The following is a 16,157-nucleotide window of genomic DNA, read 5'->3' on the forward strand; positions in this document are numbered from 1 at the left end:
CCCAAATGTGGCATTACACGTGCACAGTAAGAATTGGATAGTTTTTTTGTTCTTTTTTTTACTTTCCACTCCCATTTCACTTGTGGTTTTCTTTGCAAGTCCTTCAGAGGATAGTCAGTGCCATGTTGTTGTGCCTATTCTCTCAATTTTCGCACTGTAAGACGCATAAAAATAATTTCTTGCCTTTAATACTGAACAACAGACTATTCACAGATATAATTCAGCATGCCCGGCATACGTTCACTTTGCATACAGAGATGAATAAAAAGCTTTATGTGCCACGAAATAAACATGTGTAAACACAACCAGTACAACTCAGGTAAGTCAATGGTAGGAACACCGAAGTAAGAATGGCCATGGATTGCTAGCCAGTAGAGGAAAAGTTACTTAAGTTTAAAATTTAGAACCAAAAAATATGGGGGTAGCAAAAATGACCAACACTCGTGACACAAATATGCAATAATGGTAGAAAGACAGGGTGACTTAAATGTATATGAAGAATCTGAAAAGCAAACAATCAATAATTCTTTCTCTTCATGGCCTGATGCAGCACCTAACATACTAAAAAAAATAGTCTAACGTTAAACCAGAATAGCAAAGTGAGCACTGCTAAAAGGTCCTAGTGCACATTTTTGTCGATAATCACTACATTGTATTAATGCAAATACCACCTTGCAACTAGCACTGTTAACTCCCTTCACTAAAAAGCCATGCAGGAAATTAAAACAAATGTGTGAAGAAATAACCAAAGTCTTTAAACCAGACAAGATGCCTAAGGTCAGAAAAGGTAGCCATCTGAATGAGCTAATTTCATTAAAGTGGATCTTTCGTGACTTAAGTGCAATTTATGAAGAGACAAGATGTGCTGATCTGACAAGACCATAATCAATACAACTTTAAAAAACAGCTCAACAAAGGAAAACATCAGTTCAGAAATGAATATGTCTCAACAACACATCAAATTTAATTTTGTAATCTCAGCGAGTAAGCTATGCCAACCTCTTTTGCAAGACAGCTGAGTATAAAGTTGACAGAAATCATCCATGCTGAAGTTAGTATCCTTTATGTTGTCTCTTCAAGCAAAAAATGACTAAAATTGTGGAATCGGATTCTCATTTCCACATTTTTCTTTCCTAACTCAACCACTTTCCAAGGGGAAAAAAAGTGATTTATGTTAATAAGGTCAAGATGCTCTTACACTCACTGAGACTAATATCTCTGCACAGCACACCTGGACATGCTTTGACAAGAGATCGGGTGGATATTAATATTCTGATCGGGTGGATATTAATAAGAAGTAATGAAAGCCTCTGCTCAAGTGATCCATGCAGAATATAAGATTTCTCATGATTTTAATATGAACATTTCTATGAGAGAATGAACCTTAGGAAAAATGTTTTTGACAATTGGGTCAAAATAAAAGTGCAAAATATGCTCTTTGTTTTATTCTTTAAGAAGCGAGTTGCACATAAAATAGAATAGGCTGATGGGAAAGTTGGTTTGACATATTCAACCGTCCGGTGCCGAGACGCGTGTTGTTCCCATCATTCTTTTTCTCGGCGCTGGACGCTTAAAGTATGCACATCAAAGCTGAAGACGAGATGGCGTCAGCTACATATCATTTACAGGCTTGAATAATGCAACCAAAATTTAAAGAGTATGCAAAGCAAGTGACGTGAAAGAGAATATGAAGCTCTGGGAGTACGGAACACTTACATGTATGCCACAATGACTTTGCGCACAATGACTCTGCACGCAATGAAAGCTATCCACTGCATTGCCTGGAACTGCACAACTATGCACAGTCCTGTTCAAAAACTTATACTCCATGAACCGTATTCACTCATATTATGAATACATAAACCCATAATTATGTTTGTCAGAACATACATCTTGGCCAACAAGTCTCCCTGTGTAATAAATGCACTTAGCAAAATTCTGTAAATTTTAAGTGGGAGGGAAGTGCATCTACTATGTGAGTAAATACAGCATCATATATGCGTGTACAATGTAAGATGAAGCACATCAGCAAAGAAATAAAAGAAAAGGCTTAATGAAACATGCAGCGTAAAAGCCAGTGCATGAATGATCTGCGCATGAGGAAGCCAGAGGTTTTCATCTTTTTCATTTTTTTTTTCTGGAAGCCAAGCAATGCAGCAAGGGAAATTGAAGGTCAGTGAATGTGACAGGCTCCACAAAATATGCACAGTCTGAAATGATTCAATGAGAGCATGTTCAAAACTGTCTCGATGCTTCCATGAGCATTGATTACTTTCTTAACGAAATCTGCATCTGCCCCCCTCCCCCGAAAAAAAAAAAAAAGCACTGCTGTCTCCAGGAACTATTGGAACTAGGAGTGCAACACTATCTTAGCCAGTAATAAAGAAGGTATCACAATATGTTGATGTATTGAGAACTGTTTACACTCGACGTGTTCAACAACAAGACACTTATGCACACTTGACTGCTATCACTCTACCAGGATATAGCAATGATCCTTGGTTTACAGAATTTCCTTGGCACTATCACTAACAAATTTTTCACAGATCTATATAAAAAGGCGTATGCACTAAACGACAGCATCATACTTCTTTGTAGTACTGCTTTAAATACAGCTGCACTGGAAGACTGCACAAATCCTCCAATCAATTCAGACTGCACAAGACATCAGAACATATGCATGCTCACAACAGATCTAGAGCCCAAGGTCCATCCCACACCCGTTTGAGAGGCACTATACTCCGGATTGTACAGCAGGTGGTAAGCACTATGCAAGAATAACAAGCTCAGTATCTACATAGTACTCGCTGTGAAGGCTGTGAACAGGCACACCCGCTACAAATATAAGATAAGAGCTTGTTATGAGAAATCCTCTTTACAGCAAGCAGGCACCTTTCTTTCTGCTATGCCCAAGATACTCGTAGCAACAAGAGCTTCTATGACAACCCAGCAAGTTACGGCTAAACTCTTGGTCGGCATGACATCAAAAGAGTTTTTGAAAGTTTACCTCAAGTTCAGTCACAGTTTACGCCAATAAAGACATGCTTTCTGCACTACAGATTAGAAACAAATTAAAAACAATGAAGATTAGTACCGAAAAGACTACAACCTTTAACTTTGCCTAGCCATACGCTAATGTCCAACATGTTGAGAAAACTGCCCATAAACTTGTAGGTCAGTCTTTCTTCCAGCCAGGCCAACATCCACCGAAGTGTTGACCATCAAAACTGAGTACCCGTAAAAAAAAAACAACGAAATAACAAAAGATCCAAGACTGCGTTAGCACTAAGCAATCTTCAAGAGCTGGTAAACACCATCCTAATCTCAGTTAGCACCAAACCTACACACACGAATAGACAAGCGCCGACGACTACTGCGCACCGCTCCCAATACCGCTGGCTAGCCCTGCATAATGTGCCAGCTGCGACCATCCTTCCGAGCGATGGCAGCAGCAGCAGCTGTGCCGGCGGTGATGACAGCCCCACCGCTTGTACCTGCTGGCGGTGGCGAAGTCCTGGCTGCTGCAGCTACTGCTCCACCTTTTCATGGCCGACAGGTTGGACGTGGAGGCCGAGATGTGCCGGTTGGGCGATGGCGTCTGCCTGGGCGACGGGGAACTACGGTATGATGAGGGCGCCGGCGAGGGCACGGGCGATGCTGACGTTGAACTCTGGCCACCCTCACTAAGATTGGGGGAGGGAGGGGGGAAGAGCAACGGAAGAGTAGCGACAAGACGATAAGCAGGTGGCGCCTTCGTTGTGAACTCACGACTGGCGACAGCACTGACAAGTGCAGTCTTGCACTGTTTGTTACAGTATCCGTGGAGAAGAAACGGAAGTGAACGGGGCACTTGATTCCCTCCCAGCTTTGACATGCCCGGGTTCAAAATAAGATCAGCGAGATCCCGTGGGGTGACACGTCTGCGTACCTGTGCAGGGAGCTGGTGGAGGCAGTGGGGAAGTAGCTGAGTCGCCGCTGGGGCGCAACACCTGGTGAGGTGTGCGCCGGATGATGGTTGCCATTGTGCGGCGTCACCCCGTCGGTGAAAGATGACGCGGAACTGTTGCTCACCTGCATGGTTAAAAAAAAAAATTCCAAGGGTGCACTTAAGTCTGCTTACGTGCAGTAATGTAAAACCATTTCTCTCACTTCACGCCCTCCCTTCCTCACACATGTCCGCCATCTGCTGGACTAGCGCCGTACATTCCGAGAGGGGGTTTCAGTGGGTGACGCATGATGGCGCGACAACTGCATTTTTATTAAGTTCATGCAGACACACTCTGTCAACAACTTCCGTCCACAGCGCTTATCCACTGCTTCCGGTGACATCACTCATGAGCCAAGAAATGCTTTCACATTAAAAGTGGTGTAATGGTAAGATCTAACCAGTAAAAAAGGTTTCCCATCGGGATAATAGATCCCCTTTGCACAACAGAAAACTCAGACCTAATATCAGAATCTTCGGCAGCCTAGCAAACCCTGTTGTACACACAAAACCCTAAAAGACAAGCACTGTGAGAGAAAGAAACACAGTTTTTGGTATTTTTTCTCTTTTCCAAGAACTGCAATTTGAATGCCTCACTGCCTCTTAAAAGCAGACCCGCTGTAGCTTATTTCCTTAGAATACCTTTAAAGATAACATAACACAAGGCAGACAGAACTAGCACAAAATTATATAAAACAGTTAATTTTTAATCTTGATATCCTAGCGCCGCATGTGGTGGCGTTTTTACATAATGCTCATGTACGGCCTCCAAGATTAGGAAATGCAGCAGGTCTCAAGCAGCTTCAACAAACTATGTCTTGGTGCCCAATCTTGGAGAAAATGGCTGATATGTAACTTCCCCCTCTCGTCTACTGAGATGTGATGCTAGTTTATTCACTGTGCAATCAGTAGCAAAACGTAATTTTTCTATACATACGATATGAGGGTCACAGAGTTAGCTTCGTATTGCATACCCCCGTAGTGGAAATCAGTGTTGCATCTTTTGACAGATACTGCTATAACTCTATAAATTATAATGCTGTACTGCAGCGATTCTGCTAACGGTTTGCTGTTTCATACTGTGACGAAGAAGACGACGAACTGTGCAGTGGCCGTGGGCAGGAGCGCTCGCGCTAGGCCAGCAGCCATTAAATCATATCGGTGACATCGATCAATCGTGTCTCCTTCTTCGGCTGGCCGCCACGTAACAATATGATCACTATATTAATTTCGTATGAATATGTGCACCAGTTCCGGATATTCGTAGAAGTACTTGATTTGTATTCGATTCAGTTCTGCCACTATTTGATTCACACTTTTTTTAACTACACTATTCATATGCTATTTGGTACTTAAAAAGTACTATTCTCACACCCCTACTTTGGGCCTCCTCCAATGTGATATGACAAGAACTTCACTGGATATTAACAGACAAGCAATTAAGTGCACAACGCAAATAAAAGAAAAAGCAGGCTGTTAAGTGTGTGCAGCTGCCATACCTGTCTGTGAAAACTGTGACGGTTCTGGACGGCCGGGTGTTGAGGCAGGGACGGTGACACCTTGGTCGGAGTTGTGGCATGGCTGTTGGAGTTTGTGATCACCGGAGCTGTAGGAGGAAAAGGGGTCGGAACAACTACCAGTCAAGAGGTCAGTCCAGTCATGGACGCACTTCGAAGCCCTACCCAACGCCATTTAGCTTGACTTGTGCACCACCAGGTGTCCGACAGCACCAAGGCAGTGAGTTTTTACCAGTCAGCAATAGCTGGTATAGTATTGCTGCATGACGATGACAGAACGCCAACTACAGAGACTCAAAAGAATCTGGGGAAACTGTTTACGAGGAAAACAAGAAGTGACTCAATAGTGGTGCAAATGACAAGCCCCGTTGGTGGATGCCAAACTTGCAGCCTCCATGGAGCCACTTTGCAAATGCATAGATAATTGCATTTGGATGCAGCTCTAAAGGGAGACGCAGAATTATCTTGAACGTCACAGTAAATGCATTATCCGCCAATACCACCCCATATCTTCATAACTGGAATCAGGGTATTGCAAAAGGGCTTATTATGACCCCCTTAAAAAGGAGATGCATAGTGCAGATTGAGGGGGCAAGAAGGAAACGTATGCAAGGGGTTTTAAGTAATGAATTCCTTAGCCAGAGAAAGATTAAAAAGAAAAAAGATGCCGACATGGTTTTTCCACAAGGTTCTTCGAGAGTGGTGGTGGACTTTGATTATCACCACTTTCTAAATTTAACCCCGACAACACTATGCAGGTAATGAGGTTGGATTTGGTGAGTCACAACGGCCTCCCTCCATAAATCTAACTCAATGCATAATGTACAGCACAAAGAAGGGAAAAAAATTTCAAGTGCACTGCAATATTAAACGCATGCCTTGTGTTAATTTCACACTCACGCAGTCCTCTATTTAGTCTTTTTCCAGGAAAAGACTGCCAAGGCCAGTTCTAGCGGTAGCTACTGCATCAAACAAGACATCCAATTATCTTAACTGGGTTTCTTTGTTGCGGTTATTATGTGAAGTCTGAAGCAGATGCAAGTGCCTTGCAAGCAATAAAGAAGTGCTGATGCTAAAGAAACAAAAAGGCACAGGTATGCAACACAGCAAACCAAAAAACAGTATTAAATTGAAAACCACAACAAAAAAAACACTCAGTGACCATATTTTCAGTTCGTTAATTCCTGGTAACGCATCCTCATTGCATTACATCATCCTCAGAGATTAGCAAGTGATGGCATGCAAGCAACAGCGATGCAGGCAGCTTCGTGTCTACTTACCATCTATACATTTCCGGGCGATAATCCGAGGGCAAGAATAGACAAAGACGAGAATCAAAATTCCAGTAGCATTTGCAAATTAAAGAAAGGTTGTGTAAAATGTATGACACCTTGCCATGCGATTCATGGCCTCAGCACAACACAATGATGTACAAGGCTTTTTTTTTTTTATTGGAGAATGACTAATAGAGTCATCTCTGACTCCCTATTTAGCATTCTAAACAATATAGCCTGTCAGCCTAGAACTACAATCAGTAAAATTTCAACTGCCTTGAAAATATAAACACAGCTTTTTGTCACTAAACTGCACTGCTTATTTCACTATCCTCACAACCTCTAGGAGTCAAGTAAACAAGGGCACAAGCCATCAATTAATAATCGGGCGACCAGATTCACAAACATGCAACAGAGCGCTCGGCTACCGAGCCGAGCCGGAGTTACCGGGTTCGAACCCGGGCACCGCGGCCGCCGTATTCGGATGGAGGCGAAGCACAAAAGGCGCCCTGAGCCATTCAATAACAGAGTACATTAAAGAACCCCAGGTGGTTCCCCAGGTGGTCAAAATTATTCTGAAGCCCTCCACTACCCTATGGCACCTCTTTCTTCCTTTCTTCTTTCACTCCCTCCTCTATCTATGGGACACAGTTACTGTGCCATTTCCTTTCCTCAAACCAATTTTAATTTTCATTTATCTGTGCATTGTGTTCCATAAAGCACACAGCACTATTGGAGGTAGACCAAAAAGACAAAGAAACATGACACCTCACACAGCACTCACATTTCTTTGTCCTTTTGTGTGTGTCTTAGATTGTGCTGTTAAGCTTCACGATGCTTCCATAGCCTGCCAAAGCATAATAATGCATTACATTTGAACTTCTCCAGTAGGTGGTTAACCTTCTGATCTTACATTTAGATTTACATTCACAACAAAGCATTTTGCCACTGAGCTTGATTTTCTCTATAACAGAGTTCACTGCAGCTCAGACTGCTGACCAAAAATTTTCAAAAGCATTAATATGCAATCCTCCGTACACTAGACAGCAGTGGAAACCATACGAGCCACTATAGCAATGAAAATTAATTGCCATACCAAATTCAAGTTTTGTTTCAATACCATGAACCAAGGAGCTCCATGGCTCCATGAGCTCTATCACTTAAATCATAGGTATGAGGCACAGGACATGGTTCCTTCCATCGTCAGTCAAGTGGATTGTGGAGTTCTAACGTCCCAAGCGACTCTGGCTGTGAGGGGCCCAGTGGAGAGCTTTGAATTAATTTAGCCACCCGGGGCTCTTTAATGTGCACTGACACTGCACAGCACACACGCGTTTCAGTAATTCGCCTCCATCGAGATACGGCCACTGCAGCCGGGATCGAACCGATGACCTCGGGGTCAACAGCTGAATTCCAAAGCCACTGAGCCACCATGGAGTGTGGAGGAGTCAGTCAAGCAATGAGAACAGTTGGCTGTTCTGCTACCTGCTTGACTTGAAACATAGTAGACATAGATCCCACCGAGACATTCTATTCAGCGCTGTAGCCACAGCAGCCTGCAGTTAGGTCTCGCGTGAGTTTGCCAACATCAGGATGCCTGATGGTAAAAATCCTGATGAGTGCAGAGAATTCATGTCACATTTCTTGCTGTGAGAATTTGTGCCTTCACACCTTGACAATAGTACAACAACATTTGTAAAGCAGGCAATTGAAAAAGTAGCCTCACCCCTCCCCTCGAGCTGGTTGATGCGCCTGAGCAGGTCAGCGATAGTGCTCCGCAGGCAGGTGATCTCGTCCGCCTGCTCGAGGCTCTTCTTCTCGAGGTCGCTGACCCGCTCTTGTAGCGACAACTCGTCATGGTTCAGCATGTCCTCTGCACAGAAAAACAAGGTGGGAGAGAGGTTTTAAAAACTTGCGGCACAGTTGCAGCAGGTGTGCAGCCTAAGTGATCTTTGTGCGTCCTCGAAAACATAATTTTAAGACAGCCTAAAAGGTTTTCAGCAGGAGTTAACGCCCTGCTTCAGCAGCATTTCTGTGGTGCCTGTACGAACGTGTGCAGAGCAGAGAGCTAAATTACTGGTTGCATTAATCTCTGGTTGTCCCAACAAACACACATAACCAAGAGAAGACTACAAATGAACTTTCAAGTGCTTGCCTATGGAGAAAAGCAGCATAGCGAGACTCACAGCTTCAACCCTCAGTGTCAACGACCTCTACCCCTCTCACACCCTTCATATCACTGCACCCCTCTTTTCGGTCCCTTGCTGCCCAACCATGTATACTTAAAGCCGCTAGCCACAGTCCCCGGTCACCACTGAAGGAGGACCCGAGCCGGCTTCGAAATGTCAGGTTTCAAATTAAAAATATTTTGGTTGGAGATATGTCACAGTTTATTATAAGTTATCAAACCCAACCAGATGGGCAATTCTGTCGAAATGTTTAGTTTTCAGCCACAAGAAAGAAAACAAATTTTTCTCATGAAGAAAATTGTTGCCTCATATGAAGCATATGAAGCACTCAAGTTTTTTTTTCTGTCTGTCAGCAACACACAAGACTGACACAGTGAGAAATGGGTCGCATGCTAGTCAGAATGGCAGACAGGGGGTGATCTTGTAAAATGAATCAAAACTACAGCAGAAAAATGGGCACACATGCTTCATTGTGTGCCAAGATTATGCTGTCAAAAGTTACCGCATGCAGACATACTTGAACGACTAGACAAAGGAATATTAGTCTTCTGGAATGCCTCACATGTAAGTGTGCAATAGCCAAAGCGTGAAACTGACACAAGCAAGCAGACATTCAACATTCAAACGAAAGCTGTCTCTGAATGCAAAATCGTCTCTCCTTCCCTAAACAAGAAAGCACAGAAACAGAGACGTACTGTTTCTCCAAGTACCTCAGCCACCGCACTCATGAGAAACAATCCCAGACTGAAAGTGCAGATGCTCCTTTCTGTTTTTCAGAGCCCCGACGCACACGTCACCTCAGTGACATCTGTCTGACCTGTCGCTATATACGGATGAGTACATCACATCAGCGTCACTGTGCTACACAATGAAGAGAGGCAACCAGAGAAGTGAATGCCCCCAACAGGAATGTGCATGCGACTTTCTACATACACTGGCAGCTGCAGCCAAGGGAACTAAAACATCGAACCTCCGTCAATCCAGGAAGGCAACAACTATACCCCTATCACACGCCACACCAAGCTCAACCTGCACACCAATCCAAGCATAGTGTCTCTCTCACTGCCAACTGGTTTAAGGAACAATCTCTGACTGACTCCAGTTGGCTTCCAGTTGACTCCAACTGGAACTCAGCTCGGAACCAACTGGAATCAACTAGAAACTGCTCCTTAAAACAGTTTAACCGGTTGGGATTTTCATCTGGCGGCCAATGTCCGCTGGCATGGACATGCCAGGAGACACTGGCCACCAGATGAAAATCCTGGCCCAACTGGTTTAAGGCACAATATCTAGTTGATTCCAGTTGGTTCCCAGCTGAGTCCCAGTTGGAGTCAACTGGGAACCAACTGGAATCAACAAGAAATTGTTCCTGACCATGCAGTACACACAAGCCATTATATTCGGATGAGACAAAACGCGGTCGCTGCACGTTCCCGTCTCACCTTCGAGCCGAGGCTGTTGGAACGCCGTCACATCAAGCACACCGACAAGCGACATGTCGCCGTCGCCGCGTCGGCCGCTTTTCGCGCCCCCGTGCTCGCCGGCATCGAGCACGACGACCGCGAAAGCCTCTCCCAACAAGCTGTGTGTGCCCCGACGCGAAAAACCGCGCGATAACCGGCCGAATTTGAAGTAAAAACAAAGAAAAATGGGCGCGGTAAGCACGGCGACCCGCTTCGGGAGAAAATGAAAACTCGAAGAGGAAGAAGGCGGCGGCGAGGGAACAAAAAAAAAAACTTTAACGGTCAGAAAAAGGTGCGCCCACAGCTGTGTTTTTCAAGCTATAACGATAGCAACGTTTCAACTCGGAGCATGGAAACATACTAGGGCAATGAAGGGAGCACGGAATGTGTGTGTGTGTGTGTGTGTGTGTATATATATATATATATATATATATATATATATATTATATATATATATATATATATATATATATATATACACACATTAATACGTTTGTCAAACGAGCCCCTCACTTCATTTGCCTTGTCTGCTATATATATATATATATATATATATATATATATATATATATATATATATATATATATATATATATATATATATATATATATATATATATATATATATATATATATATATATATATATATATATATATATATATATATATATATAGTTATTCTAGTTATTTATCCACTAAATATAATAATTGGTTTTTTTTTGGGAAAGGACATGGTGCAGTATCTGTCTCATATATCGTTGGACACCTGAACCGCGCCGTAAGGAAAAGGATAAAGGAGGGAGTGAAATAAGAAAGGAAGAAGAGGTGCCGTAGTGAAGGGCTCCGGGATAATTTCGACCACCTGAGGATCTTTAACGTGCACTGACATCGCACAGCACACGGGCGCCTTAGCGTTTTTCCTCCATAAAGACGCAGCCGCCGCGGTCGGGTTCGAACCCGGGAACTCCGGATCAGTAGTCGAGCGCCCTAACCACTGAGCCACCGCGGCGGGTCCACTAAATTTGAGAATCACTTTTGGATATTGCACGCCAAGAGAGAAACTAGATAGAAAACAACAAATTGTGCTTGTCACACATAATTATGGAGTAATTAATTAGCAAATGCCCAAACTTTGTTCCCTCTCCTATTGCTCACGACTGTACACCGCCGCCTGCGCAGCGACTCCAGCTTCAGCATCAACGGCACGTGAAGTGCAGTTTCCTTTTCCCCCAAACGTGATCCCTACCGGTTCAAGATACCTAGATCGAATTTTTACGAAAAGACCGTTGGTCGGCATCTCTTTAAGTGGGTCTCGCCTTTCCCGCAAATCGCTGAAGAAAGTTTGAAGCCCGCGTTAAAGCTCCGGGTTTAAACTCTAGACACAAGTTAGCCTATATGGGTACAAAAAAAGAGTACAAGCAGTCCTCGAGAGAAAACTCCCTTTTAGGGGCAGGGTATTCTGCCCTAGCCCTGGGGTAGATTTTCATCCCTAAAAATACGGAATACTCACAGTTGGCAACGAAAATATATTCCCTCTTCAAAACATGCCAAGTTCCAGCAGTTGCGGAGATTTTAACTCACGTTCCAACCCCTTTTATTTGCTAAACTCAGGACCTCCACTGCCGCGATTAAAAGCCTCCTCCCATTGCTAGCTGCGTAAAATTACTGCGTTTTGCGATGGAAATAAGCATTCCGCACTTCTAGAGACCGAAATCCACCGTGGCACTGACAGTGAGTGCGCTAGATGACGGCTTATTCCTCTTCACTCCCATGTAAGCTACCAGGGCCCTACGGAACACCCCGTTTACGTACGGCTGATTTATGATTTACAAGATTACAAATCTCGAATGATTTACACAAGTTGTCAACGAACCAGTTGTACACCGTTCCTGCGAATCCTTTTGAGAAAGCTTCGCGCCCCGACCAACCTATCTGACTCCTTCGTGACGCCTTTGCGGCCACAGGGACAAACGGAACAAGCACCCTTTTCTACAGCCGTAGAGTTCCCTCTCTTGCGAATACTCCGGGAACGCTCCTGCCTGTCTTCTAGTTAGTTGTAACCCCTTTTCACACCACGTTCACAAGTTTCGTACGTAACGTCACAATCGGAGTCCTGGATAAACCCCTCCCTATAAAACATCTCCAGAATCAGATCTACCTCAGTCACCGACGGAGTCGATCCGAAACCGTCTTCAGCCAGCGAGGTTCCTTCACGAATCGGCATGTATTTTTTTTTTTTACTCTCGCTGGAGGTTCCAAAGTATAAGGCGCATTGCAAACCGGGAACAGAAAGGCCTTCCTCGAGAAATCGAAGTCGATCGTGTCGTGAGGCAACATCGGTGAATAACTACACTCCAAGTAGAAAGCAGTAAAAAGAGAATAAGCTGTCCGCGCACAGCCTTTTATAAAAGGATGTTTGCTAGAGGTCAGCTTAATTCCTTTCTAGTCCAATATATAGACGTATTTGTGTTTAGAGTGATACTGATCGATGCTCGTTATGCACCGGTTCATCCGGTATCACGCATCAAGTCCTTTCTCTACCCCTTCGCTTTCTCTTTGATGCAGAACGCATACGAACTAAAGATGGGGGCATACGCGTCCATTCGCTATAAGCGGAGTTTCACTGTAGGCGGAATTTAGGTGTCTACTATAGCCGAAATAAAACGAAAAAACGATAAACTGAGACGCATGTGCGGCTGCCTAGTTATTTCGAAAATTACCAAGAAACGTGGAGATACCGAGAGAGATCCGGACGCGTAGTTTAGTATTCGTGGGGGAGAACAGAGTGGTTAACTGGTTAGTGTCAATTAAGAAATAAATAAGCGAGAAAGCAGGCCAACTACGCGGAAGTGCCGCAAGTTGTCTCAGTTGTAACGCCCAGCAGAGGTGCTTGAAATCAACAAAAGGAGAAAAAAAAGAAAGCCACGCGTCCTTATCGATGAGTTTAGAATCTTTACTAGCCAGCGAAGCGACAACACTCAGGACGCCATTAATTACGTACGCGCAGCCTACCCACATATCTTATATCCAGCTAAACCTAACATACCTCGGTCTACCACCCCTTGTAGGCGCGTGGCGGTCCACGCGTCCTTCTTCCGTACTTGCGGAGTTAAGATCGCAAATACGTGCAAACCAAACAAAACCGAACCAAACAAACAATGCGTCCCGTTTATCAGCGAATGTGCAAATAAAGCCGCCAACTAGAACGCTATTTCAAGCGACATATTCGTCCTGAACGTCGACAGCGACTAATCGATCGCATATTACAGCTCATTTAGCGACTTCGCAGGACGATTATTTAGGGGCCTATTTTGAGCCACTTAAGATGGGGCCAGATTATCGCCTTCCACAACACACACACTTTCTCCTCCGGGGACTCCCCACTCACGCGCGTCAAGACAAAAAAGAAACTCGGCCAACGCGCCGACCACACGAGAGTGCATTCGAGGGGGACGGGGGGCGAAGCGCCACCTGTTTAGAGACAACGATAACAAATAACGAGGGGAGGGGTGAGAGATAATTAATAAGATAACCGCGGACGGCGCCCCGCCACAGGCACGCCGCGGGCTGATTCATTAAGGATCCGGTTGCGCTGCATAGGACGACCGCAGGGACTGGTAGCACTGTGGGGCCGCTACCGCGACTCTTCGCAAAGCAGGTAGGCCGAACAGGAAGGCCGGGGGGGGGGGGGGGGGTGAACGTGGACGTTTAACGCACCACGCTCGGTGACTAGCTCCTTGAGGCGCCGAGCGCGAGCGGCATGCAAATCGTATGCAAATGAGTGCGCCCTAATAGCGCTCGCGCGAACGCCCGTGCTCTGTCGGCCACGACCGCAAGGTCGGGAAGGGAGGTAGGTAGGGGAGGGAACTCTCGCTGCGGCGCGTTGGCGAGACGAGAACGAGAACGAGAAAGAGAGAGAGAGAGAGACTCGGGAAGAAAGCGAAAAGGAATGGGGAACAGGCTGAAGCATTTATCACGCGGTTCGATTCTCAAAAGGAATAACGAAAAAAAAAAGCGGGAAGGGGGGAGACGCATGCAGGTTCGGCAAATCGGTTATGTACGAGTGGAAACCGCTGCCTACAATCTAATATCGCGTACAGCCTGTGTCTCTCTAGATTCTTCTTTTTTCCTTTTTTTTTTACGCGTGAAATGTTTTCGGCGCCGAACGTGTTCGTCTCGACGGCGCCCTGCACTCGATCAAAACCGGTCGCCCCAGAAGATGGCGTTAACGTTGCAGCTGGGCCCTCAGCGCACATCAAGAGTCGGCCGAAGACGTATCGGGCAGAAGCAGCCGTACATATAGGCACGATGTCAATGAACGCTTTCCAAGGAAACCGGTATGGCATGCATGCTCTCAAAACGCTAGAGCTCTATACTCAAATTTGGACATCTACATCCCCTCGTCCTCCGTTATCACAGTGGTTGGTGTAATCAGTTGTCCTTCCACTTTGCTTTGAGAAAAACACGTGTCGCTCTCAAGCACCACTTGTCGCATATCACGCATGGTCGCACGTTCTTCGCTGGGCGGGCTTTTGAGCAGTTGCGTATGTAACCGTGCACCGGCGGAACGATGTACAGTAAAGGATGTAGCCTTTATACAGGCTCAGTATGTATACTGAAACTCAGCAGCGACTTAACGTGGCACGCAAGGGCTGCAAAATAATGCAATAAATCCAGGTAGATTGGTTTGGTTTTGCGGGGTTTAACTTCTCAAAGCAACCCAAGCTATGAGGGACGCCGTAGTGGAGGGCTCCGGAAAATTTCGGTTACCCGCGGGGTTCTTTGATACCCGCCGCAGTGGATCAGTGGTTAAGACGCTCGGCTACTGAGTCGGTGTTCCAGGGTTCGAACCCGACTGCGGCGGCTGCGTGCTAAGGTGCCCGTGTGTTGTGCGATATCAGTGCACGTTAAAGATCCCCAGGTGGTCGAAATTATTCCGGAGCCCTCCACTACGGCACCTCTTCTTCCTTTCTTCTTTCACTCCCTCCTTTATCCCTTCCCTTACGGCGCGGTTCAGGTGTCCAACGATATATGAGACAGATACTGCGCCATTTCCTTTCCCCAAAAACCAATTTTCAATTCCTTTAACGTACACTAACATCGCAAAGTAAACGGGCCTCTTGCATTTCAACTCCATGCAAATGCGACCGCCGCGGCCGCTACCGAACCCGCGTCTTTCGGGTCAGCAGCTGAGGAGCATAACCACTGAGCCAATGCGGCGGGTCCCGTATGGATCAATCGATCAACTTGTACCAACTTCATTTCGCAAAAGTGGATAAGGCTATCATGTACCATGCACAGTTATACCTCTAAAGCACGACCGATCATTATGTATGCTTCATATACAGGACGTTTCAGCGAACACTCGAAAATTCGAACAATACAGTGCGGTTGAAATAAAAAAAAAATAATATTTTCAGGAGCAAACTGTCGGCCCACTGCGCACGTCATAAATCTTAAATATCGCGCTAAAACAGATAGCTAAAACTATTTAACTATTCAACGGCAATGTCCGCTGGTGACGCGTTGCAATGCATTACGCCTTTGGATCGTCGCTCTCCGTAAAGACGGGCTCGTAGTCGGCGATGACTCTTCTTGCCGCGACGATTCAAAAAGAAAATTAAAGGTTAATTATAGTTTCTTAGTAATGTTTGTTTAATAAGTTATCCGATTTAGCACGACGTACGCCGCGACGGCTGCATGGCAGTTTGTTCCTGAAAAAAAAAAA

At 45.1% G+C, this 16,157-nt stretch overlaps 1 protein-coding gene across 16 annotated transcripts in view; it reads right to left on the reverse strand.

The window, feature by feature from the left end:
- LOC144132821 (echinoderm microtubule-associated protein-like 2) overlaps window positions 1-16,157 on the reverse strand; it is a 176,879-nt gene that overhangs the window by 55,413 nt on the left and 105,309 nt on the right. For 15 of the 16 annotated variants that reach the window (XM_077665496.1, XM_077665492.1, XM_077665500.1 and 12 more), the window contains exons 2-5: window positions 8,503-8,649; window positions 5,485-5,591; window positions 3,929-4,071; window positions 3,495-3,683 (exon numbers count right to left, since the gene is read on the reverse strand). In XM_077665496.1, coding sequence (XP_077521622.1) covers window positions 3,495-3,683; window positions 3,929-4,071; window positions 5,485-5,591; window positions 8,503-8,649 — 586 coding nt within the window. Of the gene's footprint in view, window positions 1-3,494; window positions 3,684-3,928; window positions 4,072-5,484; window positions 5,592-8,502; window positions 8,650-10,407; window positions 10,498-16,157 lie in introns of those variants that run through there. The other variant, XM_077665488.1, reaches the window with a different exon arrangement.

The sequence above is a fragment of the Amblyomma americanum genome, chromosome 5 (assembly GCF_052857255.1).
Source record: "Amblyomma americanum isolate KBUSLIRL-KWMA chromosome 5, ASM5285725v1, whole genome shotgun sequence".
In the NCBI taxonomy this organism is placed as follows: Eukaryota; Metazoa; Arthropoda; class Arachnida; order Ixodida; family Ixodidae; genus Amblyomma; species Amblyomma americanum.